Consider the following 16534-nt stretch of genomic DNA (forward strand, 5'->3'; position numbering starts at 1 on the left):
TTTAGCCTGGATCTAAAGGTAATGCTGCATCTAACAAATAGTTTCTACTTTATACAAGATGGTGCTCTCTATTATTTAACCCTACTATCTAAACAGGTACTGTGATGTCAGGGGTCACCTGAAGAGAATACCCCCAAAATGCTTCCTGGTGGCCAGTCACCAGTCATTCTACCTTCCCCTCTTTTCTTCCCTCCTTCCTTCAATCTCTCCCACCCTCCCTTTCTTCCTTCCTTTTCTTCTTCCTTTAACAAATATACGTTGATTTTCTATTAGGTATCAAGCCCCATTAATATTCTAGGTTAGGAAGATCCATAAGGCACAGTCTCTGTCTTTATGGTCTTATAGGCTCATAGGAGAGGCAGGTGCTTGGATAATGATTTCATACAGAATGAAGCTATACAGAGATATTATGTGGTAATGGTTCATGCACCAGTTTGAATTAGTAGCCATTGCAGTTATGAATTGTGTAGGCAATTGGAGAGGGGATATGGTGCATATAAAATACACTGCCTGTACTTGACCTTTACTCTGATCTGACTCCATTTAGGCTAAGTTTATAGGGCTGAATATTTAGCCAAGAAAGGCTGTGCTTCCTGGGGTCAAAAAGTCATGCATGAAGACTCTAGAATTTGGGGTGCCTGGGTGGCTCAGTCAGTTAAGCCTCTGCCCTTGGCTCAGATCATGATCTTAGGGTCCTGGGATCGAGCCCTGCATCAGACTCCCTGCTCAGCTGGGAGTCTGCTTCTCCCTCTACCTTTGCCTGTCCCCTTACCACCATCCCCCCCCCCCCGCTTGTGCTCTCTCTGTCAAATAAATAAATTTTTAAAATCTTAAAAAAAAAAAAAAGAAACTGAAATTTACTTGGCAGATATGTTGGGCAAAACCTTTCCATGATATGCTCCTTAGGGAGAGAGGGAAAGTTAGACTGGACACCTGAGATTAAAAAAAAAAAAAAAAGGCAGTAAATCAGAGGTGATCGGAAATGAAGATTGGTCCTAGAGTAAGATATCTGCTGAAGCCATGAACAGAGGAATTTCATTTGGGCATATGCAGAGACTGGTAGGAAGCAAAGCAAGCAGAACAAAAGATAAAATATTTTATACTAGGTGGGGCTCGATCTCACAACCCTGAGTCCATGACCAGAGCCGAAATAAAGGGTCAGAAGCTCAACTGACTGAGCCACCCAGTATCTCCAGCACATTCCTTTCATAGATGAATTTCAAAGTATCCTGTTAAATTCCTTAAAAATTTCTGGTGACATTTTGGCTAAAATTACTTAATATTATAAATTTGAAGGGGAAATGTTAAAAATTTAAAATATATTGTAGCTTCTTATCCTTCAAACATGGCATACGTTTAAGGTTAGTCAATAAATAAATCAGTCAGATTTTAGATTTTTTTTATATGGGTCATACATATGTCTCATAAAGCTTAATTTAGGTAGTTTTGTAGCATTTGGGCTTATTGGAAATGAGAGTATAATCTATTTTTCTTTTTTTTCTCCAGAACTGTTTCAGGAAGACAAAAAATGTCATTGTCTTTAGAATTTAACTTTCTACTATGATATTCAGAATTTATTATTTTTTTTATTTTTAAAGATTTTATTTATTTATTCATGAGAGACACAGAGAGAGAGGCAGAGACACAGGAAGAGGGAGAAGCAGGCTCCACGCAGGGAGCCCGACGTGGGACTCGATCCCAGGTCTCCAGGATCACAGCCTGGGCCAAAGGCAGGCGCAGAACCACTGAGCCACCTGGGCTGCCCTGATACTCTGAATTTAAACCTATGTTGTGTTTAGGTTAATTTATAGTTACCTCTTTGTTGGCTATATGAGTTTTTTCTGAGTGTGGGAATAGAATTACATTAGCATTATCGAAAGAATAAGGAGGGTCATCGTTTTTGTGGTTACTAACAGTTAATAGAACTTTTATTCATTCAGCAATGATGGATTGAGCTTCTGGATTATCATGTGCCTGAAATTGTTTTAAGTTCTGGACATATAGTAGCATGTGGGATAATCTGTATCTTGATGGTTTGGTAGATCCTCTCTACAAAAGATTTTGCCTTTCAGGAAGAATCTTTGACTAACCTTACAATTTATTTTATTATTATTTACACAGTCATGTTTCCCCTTTAAATAAATTGGTTAATTTATTTATATTTTTTAATTCATTTCACTAGATTTTAAAATTTATTTGTATAATTTCACATAGACATAATTTGGCAGTTCTTACTGCTGTGTATGTATAAGTAGTGTTTTCTTTTTGGACTTGTTCAAACTTTCCATAGTTTTGTCTCTAGCTTATTATTTTATTCAAAGAAAGCTTTTGATTTTATTATTATGCCTATAGTTTTCTTTCAGGGTGGTGCTGGAGTAGGAGGGATATCCTTCCTTTTTGATTCTCAATATTTTTCCTTTTTATAGAGTCTTCTGTTAGATTTTTAGTTCATATGTTTTCTTATTTTTAATATTCAAATATAGAAAATTATGGTTATAATTTTTCTTCTTACTACTTTGTCAACCATCTACAAATTTTTTATAGTACTCTCATTATTATTTTCTAAATATATTTAGTTTACATTTGAATTCTTAAATGAAAGATTTAATGAAAAGATATAGTATAGGGGCCCCTGGATGGCTCAGTCTGTTAAGCATCTACCTTTGGCTCAGGTCATAATCTCAGGGTCCTGGGATCCAGCCTATCATTGGGCTTCCTGCTCAGTGGCAAGCCTGCTTCTCCCTCTCTGTCTTCCTCTGTGATATCTTTTCTTGCTCTCTCAAATAAATAAATAAAATCTTAAAAAAAATAAAATATTAATTATTATTAATATTAAAAATACATATACATATAATTTACAAGATATCTTATTTTATTTTTATTTATTTATGACAGTCTCACACACACACACACACAGAGGCAGAGACATAGGCAGAGGGAGAAGCAGGCTCCATGCACCGGGAGCCCGACATGGGATTCGATCCAGGGTCTCCAGGATCGCGCCCTGGGCCAAAGGCAGGCGCTAAACCACTGCGCCACCCAGGGATCCCAATTTACAAGATATTTTAAAATTTCTTAGGGGATTATTTGTTTTGCCTACTTTTCCACTAATTTCTTTCTTTCTTTTTTTTTTTTTTTAAAGATTTATTTATTTATTTATGATAGACACAGAGGAGAGAGAGAGAGAGAGAGGCAGAGGGAGAAGCAGGCTCCATGCCGGGAGCCCGATGCGGGACTCGATCCCGAGACTCCAGGATTGCGCCCTGGGCCAAAGGCAGGCGCCAAACCGCTGAGCCACCCAGGGATCCCCTTTCCACTAATTTCTAATAATATAGCATAAATTCTGTCATTAAGAATTTATTGATTTCTTGAATTTTTTTCTATGATGTAATATTTAGGCAATTTGGGGGAAAACACATAGGTATTTGAAAAGAATGTCACTTTCTCTCTTGGGGAGTACACTGCTTTATAAATTTATTAGTTTAAGCTGATTAGGTGTGTCATTCAAATTCTCTGTAGCATTATATATATTTTGCTTACATAATTTTGCAGTTTCTCACATCTGGACTTACTATTTACTTTTTTTTTTTTTTTTGTAATTATAACATGTTTTTCTTTGATATTTTGAAACTATATTGCTAGATGAATAAATCCCAAAGTGTTTTTTTTTATTTTATTTTATTTTATTTATTTTATTTTATTTTTTGTTTATTTATTTATTTTTTTTGGTTTTTTTTTAAGTATATTTTTAAAGCATTTTTCTTATAATGGTTTTTTAAAATTTGTAATTTTTTTTAGGATTTTCTCCAAGAACAATTATGTTGTTTGTGAACGGGGACAATTTGACTTCTTTCCTTCCAGTCTTTTTTATTCACAAGAGACACAGAGAGAGAGAGAGAGACAGAGACAGAGACAGAGACAGAGACACAGGCAGAGGGAGAAGCAGGCTCCATGCAGGGAGCCCGACGTGGGACTTGACCCTGGAACCCCAGGATCATACCCTGGGCCAAAGTTGGCGCTAAACCACTGAGTCACCAGGGCTGCCCCCTTCCACTCTTTATGTCTTTCATTTGTTTTATACTGATAAGTGGGGCCAACTTTCCTTTGTTCTTGACCTAGATGAAAGTAGTCAAGATTTCAGCATAGATTGTTTGTAAGAATCTTTTATGAGGTTGAAAATATGTCTGTTTCTAATAGTTATGAACAGATGTCAAAGTTTGCCAAATGCTTTTTTCCATATCAGTTGAAATGATCATATCATTTTTTCTTTTATCCTATTAATATGATAATTTACAGTGTCTGCTTTGTAAATGTTAAACCATCCTTACTTTTCTGAAATAGACCCTACTTTGTTATGACATCCTATCATGTATGTGATATAAATGTCACATATATTAAGAAAACATATCAACATAACTTCACTGTTGATGTCACTATAAAAGTGTTTTTCAGCTTTTCTCCATTTGAAATTATTTCTTTCTCACTTTCATACCTTGATAGTGACTCACTGTGTATAATTTACACTTAAGGAGTTTACCTCCTTGAGGATAAAGAATCTACCTAAATTATTTAGAATTCTTCTCTCAGGCAGGTGTGTTTATTCTTCCTCATTTATTTATTCAATCATATATTTATAGCATGGATATTTATCTTATGCCTTAGATTATAATCCAATGCTACTTTATTTTGTTGCAGGAATTGTTTCAGCTTTGGCCACCGAGAGCTTGTTTATTTTACTCCTGTGTCCTTTTCACATATCTCATCGATTTTTTTTTTTTCTCTCATCGATTTTTTTGAGTGCTTCCATACTTTCTTTTACTAGTGTTCCAGGCTCCTCTTGCATTTTCCTCCTCTAGTCCCAGAATCCACTATTTCTCTAAGAAGTCCTGGTTCATTTTAATAGTGACTGCAATAGAAACCAAGATGTGAGTGCTATGCGTGCTTTCGTAATGGGATGTCATCCCTTTCAGGTATTTTATGCTGACAGACCAAGGATATATATATATGTGTTTACTTACCCGTGTATATGTGTGTGTGTGTGTGTGTGTGTGTGTATAAATATTTTGATATGTAACCATCTTAATCTTTATTAGATAAGCATGAGTTACACTGATGCCTGATGCCTCCAACTCTAGTCCATTATAACATGGATCATTCTAGGCTTTTTTTTTTCTTGCCTATCTGTAAGTTTATACACCAACAGTGAGAAACTTGGCTCTTTGCATTGTCATTCATTTGCTTAGTTGTTCAGCTCCTATATACATGTATAGTGCTACCAGAAGTGTCATCCTTATCTCCATGGAAAACTACTCTTATCACCTAGAGTACAATGCTCTTTAGCCCTACTGACTGTACCTATTTCCAAAATCACTTAGATCAGTACTTTTTCCTCTCACCCTCCTCAGTGAGATTGTTTCATACATTTGCAATACAATTAGATTGTCTTGTAACATTGTGCTTTTCACCCTGGGATCCCATGACCTCCTAAAATTTTTTAAAAAAATATTCGCATACATTAAGGTTCATTTTTTATAATCTAAAGGTTTATGGGTTTTAACAAATGCAGAGTATTCTGTATCCACTAACACATATCAAACAGTGGATTCACTGTCCTAAATGCCCCCCTGTACTTCACCTATTCAACATCCTCTCCCCACAAGCATGGCAACTACTGAGCGTTTTATCATCTCTATCTATAGTTTTACCTTTTCCAGATTATTATATAATTGGAATCACAATCTCTGGCTTTTTCAGACCAGATTTTTTCACTTAGTAACATGCACTTCGGATTCATCCTTTCTTTTTTTTGGGTGGTTTGACAGCTCCTTTCCTCTTATCAATGAATAATAATATTTCATTATACAGATGCAACTTGGTTTGTTTATCTATTCATTCCTTGAAGGAGAGCTCCTTTGCTTCCAGATTTTGGTGATTTTGAATACAGCCGCTATAGATATTTATGTGTGTACATAAATTTTCTAATCAGTTGGATAAATACCAAAGAGTTCAACCCTTGAATTGTATGGCAAGACAATGTTTAGCTTTGGAAGAAAATGCCAAACTACCTTCCTAAGTAGCTGTGTCCTTTTGCATTCCTACCAGCGACAAATGGGGTTTCCTGTTGTTCTGCATCATAAACAGCATTTGATATTATCAACTTAAAAAAATATTAGTGATTTTAGTAGATGTGTGTAGGTGTATTTTTTGGTTATTGTTTTAATTTTTAATTTCCTAATGACAAATCATGGTTAGCATCTTTTAATATGCTTTTATGCAACCTGTATATCTTCTTTGGTGAGACAGCTGTTCAGATCTTTTGCCCATTTCATTGGATTGTTTACTTTCCTATTGTTGACTATATGAGCTCTGTGTATATTTTGGGTTCGAATCTTTTACCATATACATGTTTTGCAAATATTTTATTCCAGCTAGAGCTTGTCTTCTGATTTTCTTCACAGTGTCTTTTGTAGAGCAGAAGTCTTTAATTTTAAGAAAGTCTAATTTATAACTTTTTTCTTTTATGGATTATATTTTTGCTGTTGCATGTAAAAACTGATCACCAAACTCAAAATTAAGTAAATTTCCTTTTTTTGAGGGTAGAAATATTACAGCGTGAATTTTACATTTAGGCCTATGTCTCATTTTGAGTTAATTTTCATGAAAGGTATGAAATCTGTGTACAATTTCATTGTGCATATGGATATACAATTGTTCCAGCATCATTTATTGCAAAGACAACCTTTTCCCCACTGAGTTTCCTTTGCTTCTTTGACAAATATCAGTTGTCTATTTTTTTCTGGACAATCATAATCTATTGACCTATATTTCTATTTTTCTCTATATTTAATATCATGCTGCCTTGATTATGGTAACTTTTTTTTTTAATTTTTATTTATTTATGATAGTCACACACAGAGAGAGAGAGAGGCAGAGACATAGGCAGAAGGAGAAGCAGGCTCCATGCACCGGGAGCCCGACGTGGGATTCGATCCCGGGTCTCCAGGATCGCGCCCTGGGCCAAAGGCAGGCGCCAAACGGCTGCGCCACCCAGGGATCCCAGATTATGGTAACTTTATAGTAAGTATCGAGATCAGTTAGTGTCAGTCATGCAACATTGTTTTTCTTCAATATTCTGTTGGTTGTTCTAAGCTTTTTGCTTTTCACATAAATTTTAGGATCAGCTTGTTGATATCTATAAAATAGCTTGCCAGGATGTTGGTTGAGATTGTATTGCATCTTTAGGTCAGAGTGCTGTGGCGCCACGGTGGAAATGGTCAAGAAAGAATTCCTGAGACCTTTTCAATGCAAAAGGGTGTTTTTATTAAAGCACAAGGACAGGACCAGGGGGCAGAAACAGCTGCACTGTGATTGTGAGTAGTGATTGATTATATATTTTTATGTTGCGGGTGGTGGTAGTGGTAGTAGAGATAAGGAAGTTTTTATTTTATTTTATTTATTTATTTATTTATTTATTTATTTATTTATTTATTTAGATAAGAAAGTTTTTAAAGGGATTTTCTTTTCTTTTTTTAAAAAAAGCTTTTATTTATTTATTCATGAGAGACACAGAGAGAGGTAGAGACATAGGCAGAGGCAGAAGCAGGCTCCCTGCAGGGAGCCTTATGCGGAACTTGATCCCAGGCCCCCACCCCACCCCCATTGTGACCTGAGCCAAAGGCCGACACTCAACCACTGAGCCACCTGGGTGCCCTCTAAAGGGATTTTCACATGCTAAAAAAGGATTTACAGGATCCTGGAGATTTGGCTATTGTCAAACTAAGGTTGCTTTGTCCCTCTAGCAAGGTATTACCATTAAGGCAGCAATGAGTTTCTGGAGGAATATCACACTCTGCATATCTCGGGAATTTATCAGTGGGATGCAGGGTTTGAGGAAATTCAATGTTATCTACATTTCTTTTGCCTTTGTCCTTCTCATCAAGAGTATTCCCAATTCTTCTCTCTTGGTTTGGATTGTATTTTTAACCCCTTCTCCCCATCCTATGTTAAAGTTCTAACCCTTAATGTCTCAGATGTGACTGTATTTTAACACAGCTCCTTTACAGAGGAAATTAACCTGAAATGAGATCTTTAGGATTGACCTTATGGCAATGACTGGTGTCTTTACAAAAGGGAAAATCTGAAGCACACACATGCAGAAAATGGAGTGTGAAGATGAAGGCAGGGATGTAGGTGATGGTTCTACAAGCTAAGGTACACCAAAGATTGGCAGCAATCCACCAGAAGTGAGGTGAGAAGCAAGAAACAAATTCTTCCTCACGTCTTTCAGAATGAACCAATCCTGCCAATACCTTGATCTTGAAACTTCATCCTCCAGAACTGAGACAATACATTTTTGCTGTTTAAGACACTTAATTTGGGGTGCTTTGTTAAGGCAGCCCTAGCGAGTGAACACAATCCCATCTCTTATGACATTGATACCATTCCTTTTACTGACTCCTAACTTTAGTTATCCATCACCCAATGCATTATTAGTTTTCCCTTAAGAATAAGAAACATTTTAAAAAGTTATTTTATCTTCATTTATTCTTTCTCTAACACTCTTCCTTTTTTTTTTTTTTTTTATGTCTATGCAAGTTTCCGATCAACATCATTTTCATTCTCCCTAAAGAACTTCTTTTTAACATTTCTTGTCAGGCAGGTCTGCTAATGATGAATTCTTTCAGCTGGAATTTGCTGGAGGAACGTCTGTATTTCTTTAATGCTTAACGGATAATTTTGCTGGATTTAGAATTCTAGGCTCGTGCTCTTTTTGTCTCTTTCAATACTTGTTTAGATGTATCAATCAGCCTACTTATTTCCTGCTTTCTTGGTTTCTGACAAGGCTTGCACTCTAATTCTTAATTTTTGTTCCTGTCTTGTTGAGAAATTTTTCCTTCTGACTGCTTTCAAGATTTTTCTCCTTGTCTTTGGTTTTCTGTTGTTGACTATGATGTACCTGATGTGGGAAACAAAGGCAAAAGAAAAATTAAATTTCCTTACAACCTATAGTCAATTATAAGTCAATTATAAGTCCTTGAAACAGGCAGAGTGACCTTCCTCTAGGGACTCAACTGCTTGATGTTCATACTTTGCTAAGGGCAAAAGACAATCTTAGCCCAACCCCCAGGATCTTGTGAGTCTGTCTACTTTAACATATAAAAATTCCTTTGGAAACTTCCTTTATCTCTACCCTCTCAAGATACATGTTGGCAATCATTCCCCAAGCATATGACCCACTGATATGCATATGAAAGTTTTCATACTAAAATTTGATGAGACAGTAATAAATGACCTCTTCCCAACAACAGCTAGTCCCCTTATGGTCCTGGACACCTTGCTTCCAAAATTTTTTAGAGACTTATGCTCTCCCTAACCCCCTCCCAACTTGAAAGTATATAATGGGCCACTCCTCATGACCCTGGTGCAGCTCTTTCTGCCCTCCGGTCCATCCCCGTGCTTTAGTAAAACCACCTTTTTGCACCAGAGACATTTCAAGAATTCTTTCTGGGCCATTGGCTTCAAACCCTAATATCTTTCCTACATCATACGTAGGTATAGTTTTAAACATTTTTGGTATTCTGTTTGGTGTGCTGTGACCTCCCTGGATCTTTGGCTTCGTATATATCATGATTTTTAGAATATTCTCACCCATTTTTATTTCGGGGACTTCTTATACTTCATTTTGTTGCTCCTTGTGGTATTTTAATTGTGTGTATATTGCACCATTTAGAACTATATCCCAAAGTTTTTGGATGCTCTGTTCTGTTTATCTCTGCCATTTCAATCGTTTGCATTTCTGCTTGCATTTCAGCTGACCTATCTTTAAGCTTGCTTGTATTTTCCTTGGCTGTGTCCCTCCTACTGATGAGCCCATCACAGCCTTTCTTTATTTCTGTTACAGTGTTTTGGACTTCCAGCATTTCACTTTCATAATTTTATAAAATTTCCATCGCTCTCCTTACATAACCAACATGTTCTTGCAGGTAGCTCACTCTCTCTGTTGGGGCCTGTAACATATTAATCATAGCTGTTTCAACTTCTTTACTCAGTTATTCTACTATCTGTGTGACAGGGGAGTCTAGTGCTTACTTTGTCTCTTCAGACTGTGCTTTTGCTTGATTTTACATCCTTGTGACTTTTTTGTTGAAAACCAAGCATAGAATATAGGAATAATAATAATAATAATAGGAACTGAGGTAAAGAAATCTTAATATGAGAATTTATGTGAATCTGGCTAGTGGTTGCAGGAGTCAAGATTTCAAGTTACCCTGTGGTCTCCCACATTGCCTTTAGGCATCCTTAAGTACTTGTTCTTAGAGAGTCTGTACCTTGTGGCTGCGTTAGCTGTAACCCACTGTTATCACACTGATGTCGTTTTGGAACGCAGGTGAGATTTGGTGGGATAAGGTCCGGGGTCCATGACCAAGAAAGACTTCTTGAGATGTCTTTGGCACAAAGAGATGGTTTTATTAAAGCACAGAGACAGGACCTGTGGGCAGAAGGGTTGCTGTGCTAGTGTTGTGGGGGTGACTGATTATATATTTGGAGGAGGTAACAAAAACAGAGGTTTCAGAAGGATTTTCATATGTTAAAGAAGACTCACAGGAGACCAGCCTTGCCATTGTCAAATTAAGGTTGTTTTGTCCTCTAGCAAGGCATTAACATTAAGACAGTTGGGAGCTTCCTGGAGGAATGCCACCTCACTATCCCATCCAGGAATTGGGGTGGGGGTGAAGGTTGCAGGTGTCAGCCTGTGCTTTGTCTTCAGCTTGCCTTCTGCTCCCTCATCAACACTGGAGCCCGGTTGACAGTGGAGGTGAGGTCCCAGAGGGAGGGAAGCATTCTATAATCTTGTGATTAAACTTTAGTCTTTAGTGGGCTTGTGTCCTACACTCACACCCTTAGGTTGACACTGAAGCGAGAGAGCTAGGTTCTTGTTTCATGGAGTTGAAGAATGAATCTTGTAGACAAATGAGAGTAAAGTGATGGAAGATTATTAAGCCAGGATACAAGAAAAGCTCTCAGAAGTGAGAAGGGTCCCGACAGCATTGCCTACAGGAGCTCCACTGGCAGTCTTTTATTTAGAACTGACCAGGGAGCTTGTGGCCTTATCATTCTTGTGATAATCTTGGTTTGAGTAATGACTAGGTGATAACATCTTTAATGGCCTACTTCTTTTTGGAGTCTGGTTATCCTTTGTTGGTCACAGGGGACTGTCATAAAAAAAGACACCTTCCTCCTCCCACACACACCTAGGCCAAGGTGGTCTGGTGTGTTCCCTCATCTCTGGTTTCCTTCACCTCCTCATTTTGGGAATTTCTGTGAGCTTGACCACATAGCCCCTATCTATCTCTCCCTACCTAGCCCCGCCTGTCACTTACTCAACACAGCAAGGCTATAGGGTGCTAAAGTGGGAGAAATGTCCTTTTCCCAAGTGGGAGATGGTTCTAGTAATATCTACTATCCTAGAGAATAGGTATTTTTAAAAAAGATTTTATTTATTTATTTGACAGAGAGAGAGAGAGAGAGAGAACAAGCAGGGGGAGCAGCAGAGGGAGAGGGAGAAGCAGACTCCCCGCTGAGCAGGGAGCTGGACCTGGGGCTCCATCCCAGGACCCTAGGATCATGACTGGAGCCAAAGGCAGACGCTTTGAGCAATTGTGCAACCTAGGCACCCCAAGAATAAGAATTTTTTATGGAAAATCACCTAGGCCAGTTCCACACTGCTAGTGCCAGGAGAGTATCTCTTTTCACTCTTCACTGTGGAGATAGAGCCCTTGAAAGTGTGAGGTTTCCCTAGGAATGCAGCTCCCAGGAGTCTTGGGCTACCATGCTAGTCTACACTCAGATTCCAGCAATTTGTCAAAATTGCTATTTAAGGGCTCTTGCCAGTGTTTGACTCCAGCAGTCCTGCGTCAGGTAGGCAAGTCTTTGCTATGATTCTCCCTTGCTTCCCTTGTGTCTCCAGGTTTTGAGGGAGTGTTTTGCCTTGTGACCTTCTGTTCTCTAATGGCTCCGAGAAGAGTCATCGCCTTTCATTTTGCTTGGCTTTTTCTTGCTTCAAGGGTAAGAATATTGATTTCCAAGTTCTTCATATGTTTTAGGTACAACCGGAAATCCCAACTTTGTGTATTTGAGACATTTGATTAACATGAGGATGAGATAAAATGATGATAAAATCCATAAAAATAAGATAAGATAAAATCATTACAATTAAGATAAAATAAAAAGATCTCATTAAAATAAGATAAAATGGAGATTAATAAAGAAAATCAGGGAAGCATGGGGTGAACCTGGCAAGTTTGAGTAACTTGAAGTAGCTCGGTATGCTAGATCATAGTGTGTGTGTGGGGGTGCTACATACAAAATGACAAAACGGGGGGAGGGTGGGCAGGTGTCAGGGTGAAGGTCCTATGCAGAGTATGACACATTAGATCACTTGTGTCTTATTTTTTAAGATCCTTAGTGTTTAATGTAGTGCTTAGTAAACAGAAGATGCTTAATAAAAGCATATTGAATGAAGAAAGAACTAAGGAAGGAAAATATAATTGAAAAGTCATACTTAAAATTAAGTGTGGAATGATACTTCACATTTCTCTTAAACAGTATGAAGAGATTAATTATAGAATTCTTACAAATAGCCAGCTTTCTCAGTATCTTTGAAAAATACTTAACTCTATAAAAACATCCTTTCTATTTTTAAGGTTTTCAAAGGTTGAGGCAGGTTTTGCATTTAACTAGTGATTTTTTTTACCTTCAGTTAATATTTATGGCCTTCTCTTGCTGCTTCTCATATGAATAAGAAATTAGTCTTTGGATGATATCCCCCAAATTAGCAGTGACATGCAAACTTCTCAGGGGGGGGGTTTCAATATTTTAGTTGCCATTCCCTGTATTTCCCCGGGGACTGTAGTTTCTTTGGGTTTCTTGCAGCCACTGGATACGAAGCTCCTTGTACCACATGTTTTCTTATCTGGCTTTAGAGAAACAGTAGTTCACAACCCTTATTATGTCCAAATATTTGGCCAGTGGGATTTTTTTGTGTTTTCTTAATAAAGGTCACCTATAGTTATAAAATATTAGACTACAGGAGACCTTGCAGGCATTTTGGCTAGTGTACATCCTAGATGAGGGAAATGAGTATGAGTCTTAGAGAATTTTCAAAGATTGTCCCTGTTTGTGCAGCTAGCTGGCTACTGGGAGAAGTGAGAGTCACTCCCAGGGTAGAAGTTTTGTTTTGTTTTTTTTTTCTCTGCATATCAGTTCTCCACTTTTGAGGACTATTTTTGATTTTCATGAATTATAAATAGTATCAGTGTTACTCTGAGTTTTATATTCTTGGACTTTGATTGCACCAGTATATGATGTCCAAGTACTTGGTTTCCTATAGAACTACTTAAAACATTTGTCTTATACTAAATGAGATGGGGAGAATTTCCCAGACAGGGTAGGGGAAATTATTGCAGAGAAGCTGATGGATCCCATGATGAATATGTCCGCTTTCCTCAGCAGGTTCACTTACCAGGTCATATCAAGCAGATGAATCCAACAAATCATACCCAGGTGACAGGCTTTGTCCTCCTGGGGCTCTCTCAGGTATGGGAGCTCCGGTTCTTCTTCTTCATTGTCTTCTCAGCTGTGTATCTTATGACTGTAATGGGAAATCTCCTTATTGTGGCCATAGTGACCTCTGACCCACGCCTCCACACAACCATGTATTTTCTCTTAGGCAATCTTTCTTTCCTAGACTTTTGCTACTCTACCATCACGGCACCTAGGATGCTGGTTGACTTGCTCTCAGGCAACCCCATCATTTCCTTTGGTAGCTGCCTGACTCAGCTCTTTTTCTTCCATTTCATTGGAGGCATCAAGATCTTCCTGCTGACTGTGATGGCGTTTGACCGCTATATTGCCATCTCCCAGCCCTTGCGCTACAGGATTATTATGAATAGAACAGTCTGTGGGCTCCTCGTGGTAGCCTCCTGGGTGGGGGGCTTCATCCACTCCATTGTACAGGTTGGACTGACTATCCAGCTGCCATTCTGTGGGCCTGACAAGCTGGACAACTTTTACTGTGATGTGCCTCAGCTGATCAAATTGGCCTGCACAGATACCTTTGTCTTAGAGCTTCTGATGGTGTCTAACAACGGCCTGGTGACCCTGATGTGTTTTCTGGTGCTCCTGGGATCCTACACGGCACTGCTGGTCATGCTCCGAGGCCGCTCCAGGGAGGGCCGCAGCAAAGCCCTATCCACTTGTGCTTCTCATATTGCCGTAGTGACCTTAATCTTTGTACCTTGTGTCTACATCTATGCAAGGCCATTTCGCACCTTCCCTATGGACAAGGTGGTCTCTGTGCTGTACACGATGGTCACTCCCATGCTGAATCCTGCCATCTATACCCTGAGAAACAAGGAAGCGATCATGGCCATGAAGAAGCTGTGGAGAAGGCAAAAAGACCTTCTGGGTCCCCTGGAGCACTGACCTCCCTGCCCCCCCAGATTAGCAGGGGCAGAGCCTGAGAATCTGAGAGCTGCTTCAGTGTAGCAGCCTGATTGAGAAGACCTACAAAGTAGCCCAAACTACTTGTCTATTCTAATACTTGCTCTACTACTTGCTTCTCTATTGTTCTTAGCCTCAGTCAAGTTCTGGTGACCTGAACTTTTAACACAGAAAATGAAATGAGCAGGGGATTCCTGGGTGGCTCAGTGGTTTAGCACCTGCCTTCAGCCCAGGGCATGCTCCTGGAGACCCAGGATCGAGTCCCACATCTGGCTCCCTGCATGGAGCCTGCTTCTCCCTCTGCCTGTGTCTCTGCCTCTCCCTCTTTCCATGTCTCTCTTATGAATGAATAAATAAAATATTAAAAAAAATAAAAAGAAAATGAAATGAGTATCCTAGAACTTCTCCCAAGTGTTTCTTAGAGAAAAGGTCTTAGGTGCTATGCAGAAATGGTTTTTGGCTTAGGTAGTCCTTGCCTATGTGATGATGTTGGCTCTACTAAGAAAGTTCCAGCTGCAGTATGCATGGAGATGGTACATCTGGTGTTTCTTTTCTGATATTTCTTCTTGGACACAAAATATATATGACGAGCTCAAAACAACTATAAACTTCCTGGAGATAGGAGTGATCTAGAGGTTAATCTAAATGTGGGACACTAAGTTCTGATTTTGAAAGGCTGATTGAATTTAATGTCAACAAAGAGAAATGGACTTGTTTTGGGAAAATTACTTCCTTCTTGTAATTTCTTAAGGCACTCACCATCATCATGATCTTTTTTTTTTTTTTTAAGATTTTATTTATTTATTCATGAGAGACACAGAGAGAGAGACAGAGACAGAGGCAGAGGGAGAAGCAGACTCCCTGTTGAGAGCCTGATGCAGAATTTGATCCCAGGACCTAGGGGGCATGTCCTGAGCCAAAGGCAGACACTCAACCACTGAGCCACCCTGGCATCCCACCATCATCATGATCTAAATAATAATTTGTTAAGAGCTTACCATGTACCAGGCATGGTCCCAAGTCATTTACATTTACTATTTATTTTAATTCTCTCAACATTCTTACAAGGTAGGTATCATCTTCATTTTAATGATGAATCAGTGGCAACTGAGAGACATTAAATTATTTAAGTCTTTAGAGCTTGTTTCTGGAATCCAACCCAGATCTGTTTAACTTTAGAAGGCAAATTCTTGGTCATATCTCAAATTCCTACTAAGGGTCACTCTGTTTTTGTGAGTTTGTGCAAGTTAAACTGGCATTATGGGTAGAGATAATACATTCTAACTTGGTCTTGGTCTAGTGTAGACGAGGGAGTGAAATGGACTGGATTTTGGAATGTGGGGAGATGGAGTAAAAAGATAATTTGTTGACAACTGAACCCAATGGAAAAGGCATAATTTTTTTTTAAGATTTTATTTATTTATTCATGAGAGATCTACAGAGAGAGAGAGAGAGGCAGAGACAGAGAGCCCGATTCAGGACTCAATCCCAGGACTCGATCCCAGGACTCCAGGAGCACACCCTGGGCTGAAGGCAGGCATTAAACCGCTGAGCCATACAGGGATCCCCCCAGAATTGGGTTTAATGTGGAAAAATAGATTACTTGCTGGCCCCTAAATAAGGAGTGGTACAACTGCCACAAATACCTAAAGTGGTAACACCAGTACCCCTAGAAGCTCTACTGCAATTTAAGAGGGAATGGAGAGATGCTCATGGTCTTTTCTTACATCATCTCTCTAATACTCCCTCACAGTTTAACTCTCTGATCCACATTCTTGCGTCTCCTACCACCAAGTCAACCATTTGGCTTCTTATTTTTATCATAGGACCTGCACCTTTTTTTATCTTCACTCTCATACCTAAGAATCTATTTTAAAATAAAAACAATGTTTTGTTTATTTATGTTAAATGTTATTTAATCAATCGGTGATCCCTACCATGGATGTGGGATGGAAAGAGGATGATATTTAACAAATGTATTTGCAATCTTAGCATTAAGTCATTACTCATCACTTATATCTTAGTAAGTAAG

The 16534-nt window shown here is 38.6% G+C and overlaps 1 protein-coding gene across 1 annotated transcript; it reads left to right on the forward strand.

Moving 5' to 3' along the window:
- The first annotated feature begins 13539 nt into the window (after positions 1 to 13539).
- On the forward strand, positions 13540 to 14484 carry OR4D5 (olfactory receptor family 4 subfamily D member 5). The gene has a single exon (XM_072812613.1). The coding sequence runs from the start codon at positions 13540 to 13542 to the stop codon at positions 14482 to 14484; it is 945 nt and encodes a 314-aa protein (XP_072668714.1).
- The last annotated feature ends 2050 nt before the right edge of the window (positions 14485 to 16534 follow it).

This window comes from Canis lupus, chromosome 3 (assembly GCF_048164855.1).
Source record: "Canis lupus baileyi chromosome 3, mCanLup2.hap1, whole genome shotgun sequence".
NCBI lineage: Eukaryota > Metazoa > Chordata > Mammalia > Carnivora > Canidae > Canis > Canis lupus.